Consider the following 19197-nt stretch of genomic DNA (forward strand, 5'->3'; position numbering starts at 1 on the left):
CTGCTGTAGGTACTGAAAATATAACAGTGAACAAAATGACAAAAATCTCTGTCTTCCTGAAACTTATATTCTGGTAGAGACCACGTTCAAGAAACAAGCTAAAGAAACAAAATATGCAGTACGCTAACTAATACATGCTCAAGAGACGACAAATGAAGCAGGCGAGGGGAATATACACAGTGGTGGGCGGGGTAGGAAAGGTTGGAATTTTAAGATTAAGTGGTCACACATAATCAGGCAGATGGTATGTGCCTAAAAGGGTAGCCAGAGCAAAATCAGATGGAGTGGGGAAGAGAAAGGAAGTGAGCTTATTTTAACAAGCCCTGAAGTGGAGAGAAAACCCTACGGGAAGGGGGAGAGGCAAAGAGTGAATAGGGACCACTGAAGACAAACGCGGATTTCACATTTTGCCTAAACACCAGTCTTTTGAGGATGGCACAACAGATGTTCTCCCTTTGTAACCAAAGAACCAGGCTCTGCTGCTAAAACTGTCAGGCAGTCCATCGGACACGGGTGAACACACACACACAGCTTACTGCCGAGGAGAAAGAAGCGTTACTAATCCAGAGTGGAGGACTGGCCGAGGAAACCCGGCAGAGAGAGGAGTTGTCGGAAACAACACACCAGAAGCCCCTCCAAGCCCAAACACTGATAGAAACCCAGCCCCCTCCCAAGCCAATCTGCAAATGCAGGAGGAACCCACGAGCGCGCAGACACACCCCCGGGGTGCAGGCGCGGTGCAGGGAGGAGAGGGGCAAGAGCTTGACCGTTAGGGCCCAAACCCCAGAACTCCCGAGGCAGGGTGGGTGCCGCGCGCGGGAAACGCCGTTCTCCGCTCCAGGCGCCGGCGGGCGGCGGCGAGAGCAGGTTCGGGGGGCCGGAGGGTGGGCTGCGCGCGGGAATGGCCGCCGCGAAGGAGTAGCGGCTTCTTCGGACATCCCGGGCACCCGGCCCCGTGCATGCAACAAGGGGCTGGGCGCGAGCGGGCGCCTCGAGGTGCCGGGGCGGGACCGGGGAGCGGGGACCGAGGCAAAGTTCCCGAGACCCGCGGGCCTCGGGCCGACCCGCGCGCCCCCGGCCCAAACGCTCAGCGCCCGCTCCCCAGGCCCGCGCGGACCCGGCCCCTCCGAGGGCAGCGGGTTCCAGCGGCGAACCCGCAGCGCCCGCGCCGCCGCCCGCTTGGCCCTTTCCCGCCCGGTGCGTGGGTCAAGGAGAGAAAGAAAGAGCGGCGGCGGCGGTAGCGGCGCGCAGCCCCACTCACCATGATCCGCAGCGGCTGCGGCGCGGCGACCCGGGCAGGTGGCGATGCGCTGTCCAGGGTAGCCGGGTCCCTCTGCCCGGCGCTATCTCGGCGCCCGCGCCGGTTACCCCCACCCACACCCACGCCCGGCGCGCGCACGCCCGCCCGCGCCTCCCCGCCCCCTCTCCCACAGGGGCCTCGCCTGCCGCCGCGCCACGAGGGCGCGCGGGGGAGGGGCGCAGGGCAAGGGAGGCGGCGCCCCCCTCCGGTGCGGCCTCGCGCGCCCCCTCCTGGGAGAGCGATCTCGCCCTCGCGTTGGCGGCGTCCCCTGCCGGCCGGGCGGCGATTTGCAGGCCCAGCCGGCGCCGGTTTCACGCGGCGGCTCAACGTTCGCGGAGCCCCACGAGTACCCACCCGCTGGTCAGATCGGCGGCCGCTGCCGCGGGGAGAAGCAGTAGCGTGTAGGGCGGGCACGCTGGTCCTGCTTCCAGTTGGGCTTCGGTGGGTTTGAAGCACACATTAGGGGGAAATGGCTCTGTTCGTGCAGGTTTGCGGAGTCAGGGTTCCTTAGGTTTAGGGGGTGGGGTGGGTTTCTCTGGGGGTGCGGTGGGAAGCGGATCAGTTCGGATAACGGCCCTGAGCAGGAGGCTCTGTCCCCCTCCCGGCCTGACGCGGGGCTTCCAGCAGACACCGCCGAGGGTGAGCGCACCCTCTTCACTGTGAACAGAACGGTGGCCTCCTAGAGCCTGCGCTTCTAGTTACTTTATTTTTGTGTGTGGCCCAAGTGGAAGACGTCGGACAAATTGGACTTGCCTGAGAAGTACATGAACTTTCCTCCATTTCACCCTTAAGCATGGGAAGTTGGCGGGCGTGGTGGCTCCCTCCTGTAATCCCAGCATTTTGGGAGGCTGAGGCAGGCGGATCACTTGAGGTCGGGAGTTCGGGACTAGCCTGGGAAACACGGCGAAACCTCACCTCTTAAATAAAAAATACAAAAATTAACTGGGTATGGTGGCCCACGCCTGTGATCCTAGCCACTCGGGAGGCTGAGGTGGAGGATCGCTTGAGCCCACGAGGTCAAGGCTGCAGTGAGCCGAGATCGCACCACGGCATTCCAGCCTGGGCGACAGAATGACACCCTGTCTCAAAAAAAAAAAAAAAGTGGACTTGTGAGGCTCATGTGATAAACATGTTTATTGGGATTGAGAACAGCCCGTGTGGCTGTGCACGGAGGTACCTGTACCATACACTTAACATCCCACACCTGGGGCGGGCGCCCTTGCAGAGTTTTGTGCAGTAACAGAGTGAGTACTAAATCTTAACCGTCCTACAATCACCTAATATGTAGTTTCCTAATAGAGAGTTTTTCTTCCTAATATAGAATTTCCGTAGCTGAAGTGGTAAAATTAGGCACATACTTGTTTATAAAAGGCGGATGATTTTATGACCATAAACAGGTAGGTTAACCTAGTCTGATAAAAATCTCAGGAGTCAGCTCTACCACATACTGGGTATGTGGCATTGGGTGGGTTACCTAAACTCTCTGTGCTCCAGTTTCCTGATCTACAAATTTGGGATAAAATAGCACTTAACATTATATGTAGCTGTTAGGGTTAAATTAATATGGGTACAACTCTAGAAAAATATCTGGTACAAAAAGTACTAGTTATTGATTTGTTATCAATTTGATGCATTTGAAAATCAGAAAGTGACGTTCTATTTAATGCTGGCAAATTTTTATAAAAAGTGTGGCCCAAATCAAAGATACAATTTGATTGCAGCTTCACTTACTTTGTTCACTCAGCAAAGATTTCAGTGCCTACTATGTGCTAGGCATTTTGGTAATAGCTAGGTTTACAGTGATGAAGAAAAACACAGTCCCTGCTGTTAGGAGGTTTTAGAACCTGTGATGATCTGTATTATGGATATTGAGAGACTTGAAGGAAATTCACACAAATAGTCTCAAAATATTGTTTTTCCTTGGAATGATTTTCTTCTTTCTGTTTTACATGTGTTCTTTCTTCTATTTTACACGTTATGTTTAAAAGCTATAAAAGTAGCTTCCACGTCTTGTGGATATTGAATGATTAAAAACTCTGGACCTAAATTTCACTGTATCACTAATCTGATGCAGTAGAATGTGAATTCTTAATCTAGATAGATAGTGATTTTTAGACATTATTGTGTATAAGTAGCACCAGAGGGTTTAATACAATACAGGGATGGCTGAGATCCATCAAGATGACCTCAGGTACTGACCAAGAATATGAATTTTTTTTTTTTGGTTTTGCTTTGGGTTTAATATTTGCTATCAGTTTCACATTGCGGGAGTATCTACTTCATTCTAGAGGCATCTCTGACCCTGCATAAAGTATAATGGAGTCTATATGGGTCTTGAAGTGGTGAAACCTCCATTTCCAAGGAATATGAATTTTGAACAAGCACCACAAATGATACTGGTGCAGCCAGGCAGTCCATGGATGATATTTTGAGAAACTAATTCCATTATCCATTCAGGGAAAGCTTTAGTCTAGTTTTCTAACAACAAGAAGGGGAAAAAATTTTTTAAGTGACAACGGACATCCAAGAACCCTGCTGCTGTTGCTTGCAAAAATTGTATCATTGATGTCATCTAAACCTTGCAAAGCACACCAGGTAAACATGGGGAAGGAATTCTGAAACTTTGAATTATCCCTATACTTCCACATTACCATTTAGCCTGATAATCATTATTTTACCTTTATTCTCTAAAAACACGTCAACCCATAAGGCCAGAAAGAGATCTAAAAAGTCATCTATATCTTATCTGTTTCTTAAAATATTATTTTATGGCTTTCCCTATCACTACAACAAAGGAACAAATGAGACAGCAAATGCCAGAGGGTCTTTTTCCCCACCAATCTTTTATTAAATAGAAAAAGGAAGTGGTGGCCAGGCGTGGTGGCTCATGCCTGTAATCCCAGCACTTTGGGAGGCCGAGGCAGGTGGATCACAAGGTCAGGAGTTTGAGACCAGCCTGGCCAACATGGTGAAACCCCATCTCTACTAAAAATACAAAAATTAGCTGGGCGTGGTGGCAGGCACCTGTGATCCCAGCTACTCAGGAGGCTGAGGCAAGAGAATTGTTTGAACCCAGGAGGGGAGGTTGCAGTGAGCCAAAATAGTTCCATTGCACTCCAGCCTGGGCGACAGGGCAAGACTCCGTCTCAAAAATAAATAAATAAATTAATTTTTTAAAAAGGAAGTGATTCTACCCGTATAAACACAGGACTGGAAATGTACCTTAACCAGATATAACTGGGAAAGGGTCTTAACTGGGTATAACATAAATTCCCATTTATTTATCAATGAAAAATTTAACATGCCATCACTTATATGATTTTATAATATTTACTTTCATTGTTCTCTTGTATGGATTATACAAAAGGTGGAATCTGTTTCTTAGCTGTATGGCAAGCCCATATTGAGCATGTGTACAATAACATAGACTAATTGTGTGTTAGGTACTTACATGGATGTGGTACTATATAAAGTGATGATTAGCATAATCTAAGAATCTTAAACCTAAAAATAGAGATCTGACTGATACTCTTTCTCTCCCTCTGTCACATATCTTAGATTTTACACGTGAAGAAAGTATGTCTCAGAGGAGTTAGAGAAGACCAATTAATAGACAGTGCTAAAGCCTGGATCTCCTGAATCCTGGGTGAGTATTCTCATTGTCTCTACTGCCTCTCCAATGCTAGCCTGCCAGCCCTCATCAAAATTATGAAGTAGGCAAGCTTTGTTTTGGGGGGAGTTTAATCTCCTTTTAGTGTGGTTCTCTTCTGAAGCATCCCTTCTTTTGATATACCTAGCATCTTTGTGTTTTATCTTGAGAAAAATACTCACTCACAATGTATTTTGACTTTAAATCAATCTACTACATTTCTTCAAAGTATTTGTACTTTTAGGGTAGTAGTAGAAACAGACTACGGAAATCATGTCCTTTCCTTGGCCATGTGCTCTGCTTTGTGTAAAGAAAGCTCTGCACCTATATGAGTTTAGAAGTGAAAAATAGTAAGATAAAGAGTAAAGAGTAAGCCCAAGTGAAGGCACATTGACAAAACTGAGTTCCCTCTATCAAATTTAGTGCAGCTTTCACTCGATATGTTAGGACTAAGGATTTATGCCAAAGAAATATATGTGTATATTGGTCATTTGATTGGATGTAGTAACAAGGAGACAATCATAACCTTGTATCAATCCAGATTTAAAATAAAGTTTATGTTAATTCATTTGAAAATATTATGCTGAGTACTATATTCTAGTATAACGTTCTAGAGCAGAGGTTGGCAAACTACAGCTGCAGGACAAATCCAGTCAGTTGCCTGCTTTTGTAAATAAAGTTTGTATTAGAATACCGCCATGCCCATACGTTTACGTATTGTCTGTGGGTGCTCTCATGTTAGGACAGCAGAGTTGTGACACAACTGTATGGTCTGCAAGTCCCCAGATATCTACTATTTGACCCTTTACAAAAAAAAAAAGTGCCAATTTCTGTAGGACTTGGATGATATTAATATGACCTGGAACAATATAGATAACTTCCCATGTTTTATGAAGCTTGTATTTCAACAAGAGGAAGAAGACAATAAACAAGTCTAGATAGAGAAGTATCATGAAGAAACAGTATGATGATAGAGTGACTTGAGGGTAGCACTTTATTTTTCTAAGTTTTTGCTTTTTAAATTTTTTATGTATTTTAATTTTTATGTATTTAATGCATACAAGTGTAGATTTCTTTTTTAATTATTATTATTTTTATTTTACTTTAAGTTCTGGGATACATGTGCAGAATGTGCAGGTTTGTTAATAGGCATACGTGTGCCATGGTGATTTGCTGCCCCTTCAACCCGTCGTCTAGGTTTTAAGCCCTGCATGCATTAGGTATTTGTTCTAATGTTCTCCCTCCCATCACCCCCCAACCCCAACAGATTTCGGTGTGTGATTTCTTATATGCATATTTGCATATTGGTGAAGTCTGGGCTTTTAGTGTACCCATCACTAACTAGTGAGTATACTACCCAATAGGTAATTTTTCAACCCTCCTACCCCTTCTACCCTCCTACTCTCCCACCCTCTGACCTGTTAAAGTCTCCAGTGCCATCCACATTGCTGCAAATCACATGGTTTCATTCTCTATGACTGACTGGTATTCCAGGGTGTGTGTATGTATGTGTGTGTATGTGTATACATTTTCTTAATCTAGTCCTCCATTGATGGACACTTAGGTTGAATCCCATATCTTTGCTATTGTGAATCGTGCTGTGATGAACATACAAGTGCAGGTATCTTTTTGATATAATTATTTCTTTCCCTTTGGGTATATACCCAGTAGTGGGATCGAGGGATCAAATAGTAGTTCTATTTTTAGTCCTTTGAGAAATCTCCATACTGTTTTCCATAAAGGCTATACTAATTTACATTCCCACCAACAATGTATAAGCATTTCCTTTTCTCTACATCTTTGCCAATCTGTTGTTTTTTGACTTTTTAGTAATGGCCATTCTGACTGGTGTAAGATGATATCTCATTGTGGTTTTAAAATGCATTTCTCTGATGATTAGTGATGTTGGGCATTTTTTCATGTTTGGTGGCCACTCATATGTCTTCCTTTGAAAAATGTTGGCCGGGCGCGGTGGCTCATGCCTGTGATCCCAGTACTTTGGGAGGCCGAGGCAGGTGGATCACGAGGTCAGGAGTTCGAGACCAGTCTGGCCAACATAGTGAAACCCTGTCTCTACTGAAAATACAAAAAATTAGCCGGGTGTGGTGGTGTGCGCCTGTAATCCCAGCTACTTGGGAGGCTGAGGCAAGAAAATTGCATGAAACTGGGAGGCAGAGGTTGCAGTGAGCCAAGATCGCACCATTGCACTCCAGCCGGGTGACAGTGTGAGACTCTATCTCAAAAAAAAGAATAAAGTCTGTTCATATTTTCTGTCCATTTTAAAATGGGATTATTTGTGTGTTTTTTGAGCTATTTGAGTTCCTTATAGATTCTATATATTTGCCCTTCGTCAGATGCATAGTTTGCAAATATTTTTTCCTATTCTGTAGGTTGTCTGTTTAATCTGTTGGTTATTTCTTTTGCTGTGCAGAAGCCTCTTAGTTTAATTTAGTCCCATTTGTCTATTTTTTGTTTTTGTTGTGTTTGCTTTTGAAGACTTGGTCATAAATTGTTTGCCTAGGCCAGTGTCTTTTAAAAGAGGTTTTTTCCCAGGTTTTCTTATAGGATTTTTGTAGTTTCAGGTCTTACACTTAGGTCTTTAATCCATCTTGAGTTAATTTTTATACATGGTGAGAGGTAGGAGTCCAGTTTCATTCTCCGGCATATGGTTATCCAGTTTCTCCTGCACCATTTATTGAAGTAGGTGTCCTTTCCTTGGGAAGAACACTGTAAACAGGATGGTCAGGAAAGACCCCTAAGCACATAATATCTAAATTGAGATACCAGTGATGAAAACAAGCCAGCCATGAAGCCATGAGAAGATGTACGGGAAATCCTTCCTGGAGAAGATAACAAATGGAAACACTTTGAGACAGAAAAATCAGGCTTCTTTGAGGAACAGGAAGGTAGCCAGTGTGTCTGGAAAGTGTGAATCATCAGGGATTGTAGTGAGGATGCAGGTCCATCATCCTCCTGACCAACCTATAGATAGAGATCCATGTGTTTGTTGACACCGTGGCCACTGGTCCCTGCTCTGTTGCTATGCCTTTGAGGACCTCAGTCCTAAGGAATCCAGGTCCTGGCAGAACATTTTAATGCGATGTTTACTAGTCAGCTGCATTTATCCTAGATTAAAAAATCTACTGGGGGCCATTACTTTGTACCTTTGTAGCCATTTGACTTTATCGTTCATCTTTTTGTGATGCTCACTTAACTGATCTTATTTACGCATTCTTGCACTTTACCGTTTTGTCTTTCATAGAAGCTATTTTACTTAAATTGTCTTTGTTAATTTCTTTTTAAATTTTTTTTAAATGTATTCATGGCAACTAGCACAGGCATAAAGTGGGATAGTGTACTTCACAAGGAAGGCAGTCCCTCGGCATGGCCTGCGATAGCCATCCCAATCCATACCACAGAGTGGCTGTTCCTTTCCCAGGTGTACCCCTCCAAGATTAACCCCACACAGTAGTTCTCCAGTCTATTTTTGTTGCAAACCTACTCTACAGCAAACTTGAAGCCCAGAATTCAACTGAGGAAGGAGAGAAAATGCTGAGAAAAATCTGACCATTTAGGTCTCAAGGAGGGCACACTGCAGGGACTCCCCCTTTCCATTCCCCATTGTAAGTGTGATTGTGTGAGTGTGGGTGTGGGGGGGTGGCAGTGTGAAGCCACACATCCTCTTCTGCTAGAATGAGAGTAATGTAAATAAGAGACTAGACGAGCAACTCACAATTAATCGTTTTGAAGGCTATGATTTTTTGGCCTGGAGTTGGGCTGATCTGTAACTAATGATTTTTACAACATTTTTGTAAATTTGGTTTTTTTTGAGAGATGAGATCTCCTTTTTTTTTTTTTGAGCTGGAGTCTTGCTGTGTTGCCCAGGCTGGAGTGCAGTGGTGGAATCTCAGCTCACTGCAACCTCTGCCTCCCAGGTTCAAGTGATTCTCCTGCCTCAGCCTCCCAAATAGCTAGGATTACAGGCACATGCTACCATGCCTGGCTAATTTTTGTATTTTAGTAGAGACGGGATTTCACCATATTGGCCAGGCTGGTCTCAAACTCCCGACCTCAAGGGATCTCCCTGCCTTGGCCTCCCAAAGTGCTGGGATTACAGGCATGAGCCACCACACCTGGCCAAGATGGGATCTCCTTATGTTGCCCAGGCGGGGTCCCAAGCTCCTGGGCTCAAGGGATCCTCCTGACTCAGCCTCCTGAGGAGCCAGGATTACAAGTTCATGCTACTACAAATTATTTTCATTATTGTAAATTATTGATGATGTTATTGCGAATGTAGTTGGTGATAAAATTTACATGGATGCACAAAATTTAACAGACTCTTCCCTTGACTTTGCCTCACCTTAGACTGATTGGTCCTGCATTTTCTTTCTATTGTCATCAAGAACAAAAGCCTTCAATATGAAAACCCTATATGCCAACAAATAATCTACTCAAAAATTTTGTCAACTTCACCCTAAAGCAAGGAATTTAAATGTACTAAGAAGTCATCAGGTGGCCGGGCGCAGTAGCTCACGCCTGTAATCCCAGCACTTTGGGAGGCTGAGGCAGGTGGATCACCCGAGATCAGGTTTTAAGACCAGCCTGGCCAACATGGTGAAACCTTCTCTACTAAAAATGCAAAAAAATTAGCTGGGCGTGGTGGTGGGCGCCTGTAATCCCAGCTACTCGGGAGGCTGAGGCACGAGAATTGCTTGAATCTGGGAGGTGGAGGTTGCAGTGAGCTGAGATCGCACCATCGCACTCCAGTCTGGGCGACAAGAGCAAAATTCCATCTCAAAAAAAAAAAAAGAAGTCATCAGGCTAATAAAAATAGCTAGAAAATAGAGGCTTATTTAAACATAGCTAATGCATTATTATATTTGTCCTAATTGGTATTAAATGAGAATACAAAATAAGAACAGTCTCAATGTAGTTAACATTTTATTTTTCCAGTAAATTGGTCCATTAACCTTGTAGAAGAAATAGAGATGACGAGTCTCAGTGATAGTCAAGAGTGCAGGTCTCAATTGTGTACCTTGTTACAACCTGAACAAGTTCTTCAGTGTCTAGGAAACAGAGACTAAAGCAGGGTGTCCAATCTTTTGACTTCCCTGGACCACATTGGTCTTGGGCCATACATAAAATATACTAACACTAATGATAGCTGATGAGCTGGAAAAAAAAAATCACAAAATAATCCCATAATGTTTTAGAAAAGTTTACATTCAAAACCATCCTGAGCTGCATGCAGCCCATGGGTCATGGGTTGAACAAGCTTTGATTAAAGGCATCCTATAATTAGTGCAGAAGTCATAGCAGGTAGCCTCAGCTTATAACTTCATCATTCTGTAAGCTCAGATGTGACATTTACAGGTAGCTATTGGGTATCCAATAGAAGCCCAAAATTATGCTAGGTAACTTACAACAGTAGCTCATTTAATCTTCACAACAGTCCTGTGACTAGCCCCGTTGTAGAGGTGAGGGACCTGAGGTTCAGAGACATTCAGTAATGTACACAGGGTCACATGGTTAGGCAGGTGGAAAGTAGGAGAGCCAAGATTCAACCTGAGGCCTGTTGGACTGTTTCCAGGACACCATGCTATTTTGAATAATCCTGTCTTTAAGAATCCTTATAGACTACTTATCAGAGAAATTCACTTTCTTCAGGTCATTTATTCACTTTTTGAGGGTCAGTCACTTCTATGACATGGGTCCACCATGACTCTAGGAGAGCTTCACAGCATTGGTAGAAGAGTAGGGTTGAAGCAAAATGTTATGCTCATTAAGGTTGTCATAGTGGCTTAAAGACAGCCTTCAGAGATCTGTAGGTTAATTTTGCAGTTACGGTGAAAGGGAAATTCTTCTGCATTATTTGCTGAAGGAGTGAAAATACAAGAGTATGTCGCCGGTCTTCCTTCAGCTATTAGTATTAATGTCTAAAAGAGCAGATAAGGTGTGAGCCTTCCAGTGATTTTATTTATTTTTCTTGATTATAGAACATTTCAAACATATGCAAAAGAAGACAGAATAATAATGAATAATGAATCCCAATGCATTCATCATCTATCTTCTGTTTTTTGTTTTTTTTTTTTTTTGAGATGGAGTCTCGCTCAGTCGCTCAGGCTGGAGTGCATTGGCGCGATCTTGGCTCACTGCAAGTTCCGCCTCCCAGGTTCACGCCATTCTCCTGCCTTAGCCTCCCAAGTAGCTGGGACTACAGGCGCCCGCCGCCACGCCCGGCTAATTTTTTGTATTTTTGGTAGAGACGGGGTTTCACTGTGTTAGCCAGGATGGTCTCGATCTCCTGACCTCGTGATCCGCCTGCCTCGGCCTCCCAAAGTGCTGGGATTACAGGCCTAAGCCACCGCGCCCGGCCCATCATCTATCTTAAAACACTCATGACCCATCTTGCTTTATCTATATCCTACCTATTTTCCCTCCATCTATTACTTTGAAGCAAACCTCAGATATAATAATTTATCTGTAAATAATTTAGTATGTATCTCTAAAGACAAGGATTTTTTTAAAAAACACAATCACAATACCATTATAATACCTTAAAAATCAGATTTCTTAATATCTTTAGAGACAGTAAGTGTAGGCCAGGTGCAGTGGCTCATGCCAGTAATCCCAGCACTTTGGGAGGCTGAGTCGGGTGGATCACCTGAGGTCAGGAGTTCGAGACCAGCCTAACATGGGGAAATCCTGTCTCTACTATAAATACAAAAATTAAACGGGCGTGGTAGCAGGCACCTGTAATCCCAGCTACTCAGGAGGCTGAGACAGGAGAATTGCTTGAACCCGGGAGGCAGAGGTTGCAGTGAGCCAAGATGGCACGACTGCACTCCAACCTGGGCGACAGAGCAAGACTCCATCTCAAAACAAAAATAAAATAAAATAAGTATACAACTCTCCAACTAGGTTTATATCTTTCTTTTTAACATTGCAGTTGCTTGATGTGTCTTTTAAGTCTCCTTTAATGTCTACATCTGTTCATCTCTTTTTCTCGTAATTTGTTTGCACCGTAGATTTTCCAATAGTCTGGATTTTGTTGATGGCATCCCTGCAATGGGAATTCCATAGCTTAACAAGTGCTGTGCATTCTGCATGTTTGTAAATCGGTAACTGGCTCTAGAGGTTTGATCAGATTCAGGTGAGAATTTTTTTGGCAAAAATACTTCATACCTGTGTGGTGTGCTTTTGTATCAGGAAGCACAAAACATCTGATTATCCACTCTTTCTATGATGTTTAGGCATGCTCAATACTACATCCAGTGATTCATTAGGGGCTGAAAAACTGTGGTATTCTAGCTCTACATTCCTTTTTCATTCATTAGCTAGAATACTTTACAGAAAAATATCCCTCATATACTCTTTGATTACCTAAGGAGTATAGTTTGTGTAGGAAAGACAGGATAAGTGCCAATTATAAAAAAGAAGAGCTGGTTCATTAAACAATCTAAAAATGCAGAGAGCGAGTTCAAAATTTAGATATAAGATAGGCGAAGAATAAACAGCATTTAGAAATACTCGTGCTAACTGCCAAGATCAATAATGCCACGTTAACTGTTGTTGCCCAACTTGTTTTTCCATCACTTACGTTCTACCTGAAAATAGAGTGGCTCTTTCAAAGAATTCGTTTTATTTATATAAGCTCTGAAAAGGAAAAAATTAACAGAAGGCTTTAACATGATTGATCCTTTTCAAGGGGATAGGTCAGAGTTCAGGAGAGGGAGTCATGAAGAATTTGTCTAAAATCTTGTTTGGTGACCTCATTGAACTAATTGGATGGAAAAGTATATGTTTCAGTAATCTTGGGAGAAAATATAGTCTATGTCCAATCTCTAACTAATTCTGTTACAGGTAAATTTATAATTAATTCTATCAGTACTTCAGCTTAGTTCGGTATTTTACTTATAATGTTAATTTTGACTGCCTTTTTAGTTTCTGTCACACAGTAGATATTTGGTAAATATTTGAGACAAACTGGCCTTTTGTTGTTTACCCCATGCCACCTGGATTTCTATGACATTCTAAAGAGAATTTTATCCGATTCAAAGCTCTTTGAAAAGTATATTATTTTATTAGATAATGGAAATATAGTCCCTGATTAAATGCCAATTTAATAATATATTTATATAAACAATATTGTGAAACAAATGTGGTCATTACCATTTTGAGACCTGCACCATGCTAGTATTATAAGATGTTTGCAGGCTGGGTGCGGTGACTCACATCTGTAATCCCAACACTTTGGGAGGCCAAGGCAGGCAGATCACCTGAGGTCAGGAGTTTGAGACCAGCCTGGCCAACATGGTGAAACCCCATCTCTACTAAAAATACAAAAATTGGTAGGCGTGGTGGCACGCACCTGTAATCCCAGCTACTTGGAAGGCTGAGGTACGAGAATCGCTGGAACCCAGGAGGTGGAGGTTGTGGCGAATCAGGATCTCACCACTGTACTCAAGCCTGGGCGACAGAGTAAGACTCCATCTCAAAAAAAAAAAAACAAACAACAACAACAAAAAAAGATGTTTGCAAGAAACTTTGGACACACAGTTCTAGCTATCACAGAGATACAACACATATATAAAACACATTTAAATAACACAAAAATAAAAACAACAATCACATTTGTTAAGCACAGTGGCTGCTTTGGACCTTGTATTTTGTAGGTCCTAATATTTTCTCCATGTTTCTGATAGTGACACTGAACATGGTACTAGCAGTGAAGAAACTGCTGCCTGACCAGTACCCACAGGGTCTGTTGAATTCCAGTAATAGCGACAATTCAGTGAGCTGGGAATTAGTGTCCAGGAAACTTACATATGTTGGAGCCTAAGATAAGGTTAGCTAGTAAGAGTGGGGCCAAGTGTTACCAATGAAAGCATATTTAGCTTATTTGCATTTTCTCTATTTTTTGTCCCTAAAAGGACACACACTTCAATTCATATGTACCTATCCTGATCATTCTTCCTGTAGTGAAATTGAATGAAGCTTGGTGATACTTCCAGTTGAGTTTGTGCTCACCTGCTCTTATGTTAATATCTGCAGCTTTAAAAGGCAGTGCACCAAGCTGGGTGCAGTGGCTCATGCCTGTAATCCCAGCTATTCAGGAGGGTGTGAGGCAGTGGGGGACCAGGAGGTGGCTTGAGCCCAGGAGTTCGAGGCTGTTGTGAGGTGTGATTGTTCCACTACCCTCCAGCCTGGGCACTAGAACAAGGCCCTGACTCTAAAAATGAATCAATTAATTATAGTAAAATAAAAGGCAACGCACCAACAGCTAGACATCATGGTGCAACAATTTATAGTCCATCATTTCCAGTGAGCTGAAGTCACTAAATTCCTGAATTTGGATGCACAGACCTGATTAAAGACCTCACATTTGGAGGATGGCCTCTTTTACCATACAACTTTGGACTCACCCTGCTCCCACAACTCTCATCCTGCCTCCAGCCTCTAGCAAGTATTGCATAGCTTTGGACCTTGCTAAGTGAACTTCTGCTGGTGGTTACACATAGTTTTCTCATCCAGACAAATAGACTATCAACCAGACTATATCTTGGAACTTTAGCATGCTCTCTCATAACAGTACTCAGAACGTGCTTATAAATGCGAAGATCTGACCACTTCTGAATTTCTTAAACACTTTATTATTTATTTATTTATTTATTTGAGACGCAGTCTCGCCCTGTTGCCCAGGCTGGAGGGCAATGGTGAGATCTCGGCTCACTGCAACCTCCCTCTCCCAGGTTCAAGCAATTTTTCTGCCTCAGCCTCCCAAGTAGCTGAAATTACGGGTGCCCGCCACCACGCCCAACTAATTTTTAGTATTTATTTATTTATTTAATTTTTGTTTTGTTTTGAGATGGAGTCTGGCTCTGTCGCCCAGGCTGGAGTGCAGTGGCTGGATCTTGGCTCACTGCAAGCTCCGCCTCCTGGATTCAGGCCATTCTCCTGCCTCAGCCTCCCAAGTAGCTGGGACTACAGGCACCTGCCACCATGCCCAGCTGATTTTTTTGTATTTTTAGTAGAAACGGGGTTTCCCTGTGTTAGCCAAAATGGTCTCAATCTCCTGACCTCGTGATCCGCCCACCTCGGCCTCCCAAAGTGCTGGGATTACAGGCGTGAGCCACCGTGCCCGACCTTTTAGTATTTTTATTAGAGATGGGGTTTCACCATGTTGGCCAGGATGTTCTTGAACTTCTGACCTCAGGTGATCCACCCACCTCGACCTCCCAAAGTGCTGGGATTACAGGTGTGAGTCACTGTGCCCAGCCAACAAACACTTTAAAGCAAACTGATAGCCTTTGGAACTGGCTGGGGAACAGGTCAATACCCTTTATTACACTTTAGGAAAAAGAAAAAATAAATAAATGGAAAGAAAACCCAATCCATGTTCTAATGCGACTGTTCAAGATTCTTACTCTGCCAGAAGATAGGCTGAAAATTAAAATTTAAAATATGACACAATAGAGACCAAGAATATAATCTCAGAGGGCTCTAAATATCATCAATCTTCAAGAAAAATAAATGTAAGGGCAACCTTTTTTTTTTTTTTTTTTTGAGATGGAGTTTCGCTCTGTCGCGGGGGCTGGAGTGCAGTGGCGCGATGTCGGCTCACTGCGAGCTCCGCCTCCCAGGTTCACGCCATTCTCCTGCCTCAGCCTCCGGAATAGCAGGGACTACAGGTGCCCACCACCACGCCCAGCTAATTTTTTTGTATTTTTAGTAGAGATGGGGTTTCACCGTGTTAGCCAGGATGGTCTCGATCTTCTGACCTCATGATCCATCCACCTTGGCCTCCCAAAGTGCTGGAATTACAAACATGAGCCACCACGCCTGGCCAAGAGCAACTTTTAACACTTAACTTTCTACAAACTCAATGCTACCTCCTGAGTAGCTGGAATTATGGGCATGAGCCACTGCACCCAACTTAGTGCTGACAAAGAGAACCAAGGAAATTAACTCTTAGCCTTGAAACAAAGTACAAACTCATTCTGTAGCCAAGATGTAGTATTTGAGTAATAATCTCAGACACATTTCCTTATTAAGGTCATTAGTAGATATCCATCTATACTCTATTTGTCTCAGTATTATCTTGAACTTACTGATACTTAGTATCCACCAAAAGTCTGAGAGAGGAATTTTTTAATGGGGACTTGGCGTTTTTGTAATCTTATCTACATAGGCTAAATCCGTCCCTGCGTTAAGCCAGGTCTTCAGAAAGCTTAGGACAGGGACCACATCAAACTGACCCTTACTGAATTGTTCGACTAAACTTTGCACTATACTATTATTTTGTATTAAGAAATACCGTAAGAGGCCAGACGCAGAGGCTCACGCCTGTAATCCCGGCACTTTGGGAGGCCAAGGAGGGCGGATCACAAGGTCAGGAGATCGAGACCATCCTGGACAACATGGCAAAACCCCGTTTCTACTAAAAATACAAAAATTAGCCAGGCATGGTGGCACACGCCTATAGTCACAGCTACTCGGGAGGCTGAGGCAGGAGACTCGCTTGAACCCAGGAGGCAGAAGCTGCAGTGAGCTGAGATCACGCTACTGCACTCCAGCCTGGGTGACAGAGCGAGACTTTGTCTCAAAACAAACAAACAAACAAAGAAACAAAAAACCATAAGAAGCCCTGTGGCATATTTTCTTGTGTTTATCTTTTTTTTTTTTTTTTTTTGAGACGGAGTCTCACTGTCACCCAGGCTGGAGTGCAGTAGCACGATCTCACTTGCTCACTGCAAGCCCCACTTCCCAGATTCACGCCATTCTCTTGCCTCAGCCTCCCGAGTAGCTGGGACTACAGGCGCCCGCCACCTCGCCTGGCTAATTTTGTTTTTGTATTTTTAGTAGAGACAGGGTTTCACCATATTAACCAGGATGGTCTCGATCTCCTGACCTTGTGATCCACCCACCTCGGCCTCCCAAAGTGCTGGGATTACAGGTGCGAGTCACCGCGCCCAGCCTTGTTGTGTTTATCTTAATGTAGATAACTTTTAAAAAATTACTTGGCTTTGGGACGGGCACGGTGGCTCATGCCTGTAATCCCGGCACTTCGGGAGGCCAAGGCAGGCAGATCACGAGGTCCGGAGATCGAGACCATCCTTGCTAACACGGTGAAACCCCGTCTCTATTAAAAATACAAAAAATTAGCCGGGCACGGTGGTGGGCACTTGTAATTTCAGCTACTTGGGAGGCTGAGGCAGGAGAATGGCGTGAACATGGGAGGCAGAGCTTGCAGTGAGCGGAGATCGCACCACTGCACTCCAGCCTGGGTGACACAGTGAGCCTCCATCTCAGAAAAAAGAAAAAGAAAAAAAGAAAAATTACTTGCCCTACTAGAAGGAACCTAAGGTAGAAGTCCATATAACTTATTTTTTATCTGACTTTACTATGTATGTTTGTAATGGAATAATTTTCACTTGCTCTAATTACTAGTGTAATCATCAAAATTAATTCTAAAGAGTTAATCAAGTAGTGGGGTACCTTTGGCAAGACCAAAACTCATTCATTCATTCATTTATTCAACAGGTATTTTTGAGCTCGTTTCATGTGTGTAGTATTTGCCACTAGTGTGTGTCTTCTTCAGCAAAGAATCTCTTCAAATTTTGGGCCCATTTGTTATTATTTTCTTCTTATTGAGGTTTGAGAGTTCTTCATATATTCTGCATACAAGTCCTTTATCAGATATGCATGTTACAAGTATTTTCTTGTAGTCTGTTTTTTTCTTTCTTTTAACAAATCCTTTCAAAGAAAAGTTCTTAGTTTTGATATAGTTCAGGCTGGTTTTTTTAAAAATGAATTGTGCTTTCTGTGTTGTATACAAGAAATATTTGCTTCCCAAGGTCACAAAGATTTTCTTCCTGTATTTTCTTCTAGAAATTTTGTAGCATTAGGTACTACATTTACGTCTGTATTCAGTTAATTTTTCAGTTAATTTTTGTGTATGGTGTAAGGGATGGGTCAAAGTTCTTTTTTTTTTTCTTTCTTTTGTATACAAGTGTTCAATTGCTATAGTACCATTTGTTGAAAAAAACTATCTTTCTTTCTTTTTTTTTTTTTTTTAGACAAGAGTCTTGCTTTGTTGCTCAGGATGGAGTGCAATGGTGCAATCTCAGCTCACTGCAACCTCTGCCTCCTGTGTTCAAGTGATTCTCCTGCCTCAGCCTCCCGAGTGGCTGGGATTACAGGCATGCACCACCATGCTGGGCTAATTTTTGTATTTTCAGTAGAGATGGGGTTTTGCCATTTTGGCCAGGCTGATCTTGAACACCTAACCTCAGGTGATCCACCTGTCTCAGTAAGTCTATTATTTTTTAATTGCTTTTGTACCTTTGTCAAAAATTAGTTGATCATATATATATGGGTCTATCTCTAGACTTTCTATCCTGTTCCATTGATCTATGTGTCTACCTTTTCACCAGTACCACACTGTCTTGATTACTGTTTCTTTATGGTAAGTCTTAAAATCAAGTTGTGTAAATTTTCCACTTTTTCAAAACTGTTTTGGGGTATTCCAGCTTCTTCGCTTTCCCATATACATTTTAGAATCAACTTGTCAACATTCCACAAAAAATCCTAGAGAAAGTGTGGCTGAGATTGTGTTAAATCTGTAGGACAATTTAGGAAGAAGTGACATCTTCACAATATTGAGTTTTCCAATCTACATGCTGGTATATTTATCCATTGTTTAAATTTTCTTTGACTTCTTTCAGCACTGTTTTGTAATTCTAGGCATATCTTCCATAGATTTTGTTAATTTTTTGCCTGAGTATTTCATGTTTTTTGATGCTATTGTAAACGGTATTTTAAAAATTTCAATGTGCGGTTGTTGCTAGTATATAGAATTACAATGAATTTTTATATATTAACATTCTACCTTGTGATATTGCTAAACTTACTTATTCATTCCAGAAGCTTTTTGGTAGATACTTGGAGATTTTCTACATAAACAATCAGGTCATCTGTGAATAGAGACGACTGTTTTTCCTTTCCCATATGTATGCCTTTTTTCCTTTTCCTAACTCATTCAGCTGACTTGGGCCGCCAGTACGATGTTGAATAGGAATAGTGAGAGCAGACATCCAATGCCTGTTCCTCATCTTAGGCAGAAAGCTTTGCCTTTCACCAGTCATTATGATGATGGTCGTAGGGTAGTGTTTGTTTTGTAGATGTCCTTTAGCAGGTCAAAGAAGTTCCCTTCTTTGGCCAGGCATGGTGACTCACGTCTGTAATC

General features: G+C 43.0%; 1 protein-coding gene and 1 long non-coding RNA gene across 2 annotated transcripts in view; one reads left to right on the top strand and one right to left on the bottom strand.

Annotated features, from left to right (window-relative positions):
- ELOVL2 (ELOVL fatty acid elongase 2) overlaps positions 1-1419 on the bottom strand; it is a 61582-nt gene extending 60163 nt beyond the window's left edge. Inside the window, exon 1 of the mRNA XM_025382827.1 lies at positions 1262-1419. Within this exon, the coding sequence (XP_025238612.1) occupies positions 1262-1264 (3 nt within the window). The 5' untranslated portion in view covers positions 1265-1419. The remainder of the gene's footprint in view (positions 1-1261) is intronic.
- A 244-nt stretch (positions 1420-1663) lies between these two features.
- Positions 1664-19197, top strand: part of LOC112623808 — a 35267-nt gene continuing 17733 nt past the window's right edge. The window contains exons 1-2 of the long non-coding RNA XR_003119206.1: positions 1664-1939; positions 4859-4946. This is a non-coding gene — a long non-coding RNA (uncharacterized LOC112623808). The remainder of the gene's footprint in view (positions 1940-4858; positions 4947-19197) is intronic.

The sequence above is a fragment of the Theropithecus gelada genome, chromosome 4 (genome assembly GCF_003255815.1).
Source record: "Theropithecus gelada isolate Dixy chromosome 4, Tgel_1.0, whole genome shotgun sequence".
In the NCBI taxonomy this organism is placed as follows: domain Eukaryota; kingdom Metazoa; phylum Chordata; class Mammalia; order Primates; family Cercopithecidae; genus Theropithecus; species Theropithecus gelada.